The sequence below is a fragment of the Aplysia californica genome, unplaced genomic scaffold (genome assembly GCF_000002075.1).
Source record: "Aplysia californica isolate F4 #8 unplaced genomic scaffold, AplCal3.0 scaffold00435, whole genome shotgun sequence".
Classification (NCBI taxonomy): Eukaryota; Metazoa; Mollusca; class Gastropoda; order Aplysiida; family Aplysiidae; genus Aplysia; species Aplysia californica.
Window position 1 is genome coordinate 111,322 of NW_004797705.1, and position 6,789 is coordinate 118,110.

Sequence of the window (6,789 nt, forward strand, 5' to 3'; positions counted from 1 at the left end):
CAGACAGACAGACAGACAGACAGACAGACAGACAGACAGACAGACAGACAGACAGACAGACAGACAGACAGACAGACAGAATGTGCATGAGTGTGTGTAGGAGTGTGAGCGTGGGAGTGGGTGTGCCCTTGTGCAAACTTCATTGTGTCTCTCTTTTGCCGCGTTCTTTAACAAAATAGACCCATGCCTGTCTGACGAGTAACGAAAGATCTGGAACACTTAGCCTTTCTTTGAGATTTCTAGATCTACCTATCGTTCTCTCACACTCCCAAAGGACGTTCATTTTGCTCGGTGCCCTATCCTGCAAACACAACAACTCATGTTGAGAAACGAATGGTTCTAAAAATATCAACAAAGAGTCTTTTTTTCCCCTCGTTCCTGTGTATTTTTCTTTCGAAGTTAAGTCAACTATGCGCTGTAGGTTTTCATTCCTACCTCTGACCGACTTTTGGAAGATAAATAGATGTGACTAATTGCCCTTCGATTATTTTGCTATAAGTCTGATTGATGATATACAGCAGAGAAAACAAAGAAGGTCATGCTCAGTTACATCTACATCCAGTCTCCAAAACGATTTGTAAGGCCAGACAAAGCTCTCGGTGAATAGATGAATGAATGTTTAGAAGGAGGAGGGGGAGCTTGCTGTTTTTCTTTTGTTTTGTTTTTGTTTTTGTTTTGGGGAGTTTTTTGTCGAGGAAGGGGGAAGGGTATATGCTAACAAACCGTATCGGCTGTCTGCGTTTTTGACGAGAAGATTCCTTATCCGCCACGGATAAAGGCGGCGTTTCAACTCAATAGACCGCCCTGTGGGTGAGGGGGTGGTGCGAGTTTGTCTTGTTTCTTTTTGTGAGAGATATTTATGTAGAACCGCTTGGAACCCAGGTTTTCTGGGAGTTGTCTGAGAGGCACTGTCTGTTGCACTGATGGAGCGAGATGCCATAATTTTCTTTGCACATTCCTTCATTCATTGAGGCGTGCGTGTGGGGGAACGGATGCGCGTCTTGTATAGAATGTTTTACTCATCTCAGTCAGTTCGAGCTGTAATCCGCTTAGAGGTTTGTAGAGATATAATAGAAATATCGCTGGTGGCATAATGTGTTATACTAACTAAAGTAGTGAACTGAAAAAGATTGCTTGTCTGCTCATGGTCTGCACTTGTCCTATGACAGGTTTGGTTGTTTCACAGGGAAATACTCGTGATCAGATTAGTTTACTTTTCATTGAGTAGATGACTGAAAGACTGAGTGAGTGAATGAATTGGGATGTGATTGAGCAAGGGAGTGAAAGAGTGAAAGCAGATGCCAGACAGTAATAATGTGTTCTTTTGATTTGTGATTGGCACAGCTGTAGTATCTCTATGTGGGGTTTCCTATTTTGTCCGTTTTGAGATGACTCAGCAAATAGCTTGGGATACCTCAAATACGAGGACGTTGATTAGTGTAAATTAGCTCCAGTACCCCAGTTAACCGCAACAATGTTTTTGTCTGTCTTCCACAGAACGGTGCTTCGGTCTGCGAGAAACCTTGCTAGGCAAAGATCAGCCGCAGAGGGTAACCTGATTCTCACAATGCCAACCAGCAAAGAAGCCTGCTGTATGGAGCGAACCCATCATCAGCCACGAGGCCTCACCACCAGAAATATGCCCCTGGTTTTCCTGTTAACCCTGTTTGTCTCAACGCTGCCAGCGGCGACCCAAGCTTGCCCCAGGTCTTGTTACTGCTTCGACACCTTTGCCACCTGTTCGGATTTCACAAGCATCGACTTGAAATATCTCCCGAGGGCCACAGACACGCTGGTTCTGACCAGGGGCGAGGTGGAGGAGATCCCCCCCGCATTCCTGGCCCGGGCGCCCAATCTGAAGATGGTGGAGATAATCTCCATGAACGCTAGAGTGGTCAGGGGAGGCGCTTTTAGGGGTGAGTATCGAGTTATCAAACACAACAGGTTTCGTTTGGCCTCATGTTATTAGAATTTGTTCGCCTCAGACTGGGGTTAATGTGGTAAAGAGAGAGAGAGAGAGAGAGAGAGAGAGAGAGAGAGAGAGAGAGAGAGAGAGAGAGAGAGAGAGAGAGAGATAAAGAGAAAGAGACAGACAGACAGACAGACAGACAGACAGACAGACAGACAGACAGACAGACAGACAGACAGACAGACAGAGAAGTAGGGACGGAGGAAATAGAGAGAGAGAGTGAGTGGGTGTATGCGGGTGTATGCGTGAGACAGAGAGTGGAGGACAAAAGGGGGAGGGGGAGAAAGCAAGAAAAAGCGAGAATATAAGTGGGTGCATGTGTGTTTGTGTGTGTGTGCGTGTGTGTGTGTGTGTGTGTGTGTGTGTGTGTGTGTGTGTGTGTGTGTGTGGTATAGTGTGGGTGTGGGTATGGATGTGGGTGTGTGTGCGTGTGTGCATGTGTGTGTGTATGTGTGTTTTTCTCGGGTTATCCCCATATCTAGTTGTTTGGGGTCCGTTATTCAGGATTTTTAATGGACTTCGCTTCGACTCTCGAAGAATTCAATCCCAGAAATTATCTTCATTCGTCAAAACAAGAACAAATCTTAATTAATTTACATTAGAAAGATGGAGTGTGCTCATAAAATAATGTCATTCAGACGACAGATGAGATAAACACTCAGCTTAAGTTTAATCTCCTGCTATACATCAAACCGGAACCTGTGAAATCCCTGATTTTTTCGTTGAAAAAATATTGTTCTGAAAGCGAAAAATCAGTATCTTCTTGGAAAAAGAACTCCACTTCAACCAAGTATATCCTTGAATCACTTCTGGGTGGTTGTGTAGGTGATTCTATTCTCATGCTTGGTTGTTAGAATGCCTTTTTACAAATGAATTCATATTTCTTAATTAAATTCAACAAACGGAAGAAGGAAAGCGTCAACCTTGTTTACTAATGAGAAATCTCGTGAAACTCGGGGATTTGTCAAGTTCCATAGTATGCCTGCATTAATTTCAACCTTTGGAGTAAGAAAAGCTAAACAAAATAATTTTTTTTAAACTAGGGACTAAGGGGGTATTCCAGCTAGCTCCTTAGAGGGTTAAATATGTTTTATCATTACAGTATCAGTTCTGACAATGTTTGAGATTCATGGAAGCAAACACACTGAGGAAAAAGGGAAATGGCTTACGGAACTCTACAAACTCTGAACACAAGCCAAAACGTACTTAAACGTCTTGGTGTTATCTTATCAACATAATTAACATTTTTAAAAAGTTGGGCTGCGTTGGTTCTGTATTAAGATCTTAACCTTGCTTTGTTGGACAAATCTAAACAGAAACAGAGGTGCGTTATAGAATAATCTTCTCCACATGAGACCTGAACTCCTGTTCTTTGCAAGGGAAACAAAGAAGCAAGGCAGCACATGATAGACAACTGTGTCTGAACTTTTGCTCTTAATATTGCCTATGAAATGTCATCTTAATGATTAATTTCTCCAAATGACCGTACTATAATATTTCTTTCGTTTTCTTACTACAGGTATTGGCAACCTGGACTTGTTCTCCATCACCAACTGCTCGTTTGACATTGTGGAGCCTGATGGACTCAGTGGATTCACAGACGTCAACAAACTCCTCATCTCCGACTCTCACTTCGGCCGATTGGGCAAACACGCCTTTGGGGAGTTTAATGGCATTCAGGAAGTGAAGATCTGGGCAAACTCGTTCGACACCATCTCCGACGAAGCTTTTTACAAGTTGGAGAATGTGGTCTCCTTCCAGATGTATCGGAATAACATTTCGTATATCGGTATGGATGTGTTCACAGAGGCTTCTGAAATTGGCTCCGTATCTATATACAGAAACTACATCCAAAGCGCCTTAAAGGGTAGTTTTGATAACATTGCTGCCTCTACGAAAAGCATGGAGTTTGACACAAACGTATTTGAATGCTCATGTGACATAGCTTGGATGCTGGACTCTCCTTCGTTGAGCGATTTTCTGTCTATGAATGAGTGCATATTCCCAGGTAGTGTCGCGCCTTCAGAGAGGACCTTTCAGCTGGCTGCTCTATACAGAGACGCATTGTGCCAACACGAGGAACGAGCCACAACGATGAAAAGTATCGCCATCGGCCACGGAATCTCGGATGTTTTTGAAGAGTTTGATCCTAGTCTATTTGGTTTTGAAATGGGCAGTGGTAGCGCTGACGTCATAGATTTTGATGACTACATCACTTCAGAAACTGAACCAACTACTCAGACTTCTTCATCGACTTCAATGTCATCGTCATCATCTTCATCATCATCTTCACCATCATCCTCTTCTTCCAGTGACTCATTGTCTGAATCCACATCTGTAGCGACGTTATTGACGTCGTCTTCGTCAACGACAAACTTACCATCGTCGTCCTCATCACATTCCGATTCATCTTATTCGTTCCAATCTTCATCTATGCCACCTCAACTCCCGTTATCCACATCATCATCATCATCATCATCATCATCATCATCATCATCATCATCATCATCATCATCATCACTTTCTTCTTCCTCATCTTTCGGTTCTTCAGCATCCTCCTCATCTCCCGCATCATCTTCTTCTTCTTCCCCCTCCTCTTCCTCCTCCTCTCCCTCCTCCTCTCCCTCCTCCTCCTCTTCCTCCTCGCCGTCGTCTTCCTCCTCCTCCTCTCCTCCTCCTCCTCCTCCTCTTCTTCTTTTTCTTCTTCTTCTCTGTCCTCTTCCGACTCCTCCGACTCCTCCGACTCCTCCTCTTCCACTTCTCTGTCCTCGTCATCTTCCTCTTTTTCGCTGTCTTTAAATTCCTCCTCCGAAGACACGCCCTCGACAAATCTCGAAGCCTCCGAGAATACGCCATCCGAGCAGCATTTATTACCAGTCGGCACGACTACTAAGGACAAATGGGTTATATATGACGGAGAAAGCTCACGTAATTCAAATGTCCCCACAGACAGGGTAGGTCAAATCAAGAGTAGCAAACGGGACCGGGGGGAGATTGCACGTCCTTATGGGGCGAGCGCTATTGGCATGAACTCTACCTCTCCGGAAAACGACTCTTCTCGCTTGCTGGGAAGCTCTCTTGTCATGATGGGTGTACTGCTGGTATCGAGGTGTATTTTGAATTATTTAGTGCATGTAAATGTATTTTGAGAGAATGATATTAATACCCTTCCTTGAAGCAGTTAAAACTTGACAGTTAATTATTTTATAGTCTAATTAAACCGGTTTACCTCGCGGTAAGTGGTTGGATTAGAAGAATAAAAGGAAAGGGGGGAGGGAGGGTATATGTTGCTTCATAAAGCTAAATATAAGGGTCTCATCTGCCCAACGTTACCGTTGAAGATACAATCTTTTGATTTTTAAGCAACGATGGCGACCGCAGTGAGAATTTCAAAAGCTTTTCGATGGACTTTTGACACCTTTGTCTCTAGGCTCTACACGTAGTACTGTCTGTAAAGCTTGTTCTGCCTATTCCTGAGAAAAGATCATCTAGTTAAAGATTATACACCAGGATATGTGCAATTTATGTTGTGTAAAGATGGACTCACACAACCTGACAATGGACGGATAGAAAAGTCTAGCAACTTCCAGTGTCGTCCTCAGCCCTCACCACCCCCTCTCCCCCAAGCAATGGCTGTGTGAGGAGTTTACCTGCTTAACTCTTTCCATACCAAGACCAGAGCTCACTCAGAAAGCGCTGTAAAACAGATGGTACGTTTCAGTCAGAGTAAAGTACAAGGCAAAGGTCTTCCATGAATTGCAGGGCACATACAAGGCGTGAGCGTAGTTTATTTGCAGGCTCCAACATTTAGACGGGCATGCATTTGACAACTCAACACCAGACTGTAAATCTGTAGGATTTTGAAATAACGTAACACAATATTCCGGGCATAGGAGCTCTAAAAATAGTTAATTCCTCAAGCAGAGTTGACATCTGGTTAAGACATTAAACCACCACTCTCGTGGCAAGGGTTATATTTTTTCATCACATTAAGATTTTTTAAATTTGGAAATTGCAAGTGAATCCACACATTGCTTTGCTTATTTTCCACACTTTCATGTGCCTTCAAGGATTCAAAATAGCGTTCTCGTGTTGGTAATTCTGGTTCTCGTCTGTGCCATGTAAGTGAGAGACGGCTTCCGAGAGATTGTTAATACGGCACTTTCCAGCAACATTCCTTCACTGTTGTTTTTCTTATTGTTGATTAAGTATGAATTGAATTATTTATTAATGTGCATGCTAGCTTTGTGATTTTGCACCTGATAAAATCTATAGTGTGTGTTGGATTTAATGTTTTCTTTTTTTTTAATATAGCAACATCTGTGAATCCTGTTTTGATTACATCATGGCAGTTGTGTGGCCTCGATGCTGAAGATAAATATAGTTGTAATTAGTTTTATATGTATTTTCCAATGTACATTTGTGGCCCAATATGTACTGCTGAATCTGAGGACATAAATACAATTTCATGTTTTTTTATTAGTAAAAATAGTTGCGTGGTTTGTCGTGAAATTCGTTACGTTTTATGCGTAATACTGCTGGCACAGGCACACTTCTCTCAGGAAAATCCAAATGAAAAAAAAAAGTTAATGAGATTTGTTACAAAAATAGAAATGACTTATAGATCCGAGCTGATTGAATGAAAGTAAGAATTACCAGTCCTGCTGAGTTGGTGTCATAAGAGATCTCGCAATATTAAATTGAAAGAGTTTACAGCGGGCGCTGTATGCCATGCCTCAACAGAATGTGATGTTTGTCCCTTACAATATTATTCGCAATGACGTGGGGACAGTTGAGTGAGAGAGAGAGAGAGAGAGAGA

The 6,789-nt window shown here is 42.7% G+C and overlaps 1 protein-coding gene across 1 annotated transcript in view; it reads left to right on the forward strand.

Moving 5' to 3' along the window:
- Nucleotides 1-1,497: 1,497 nt before the first annotated feature.
- Nucleotides 1,498-6,789, forward strand: part of LOC106012618 (uncharacterized protein DDB_G0271670) — a gene marked incomplete at its 5' end in the record, with an annotated part of 22,435 nt that continues 17,143 nt past the window's right edge. The window contains 2 exon segments of the mRNA XM_013086087.2: nt 1,498-1,916; nt 3,489-4,537. Coding sequence (XP_012941541.2) covers nt 1,568-1,916; nt 3,489-4,537 — 1,398 coding nt within the window.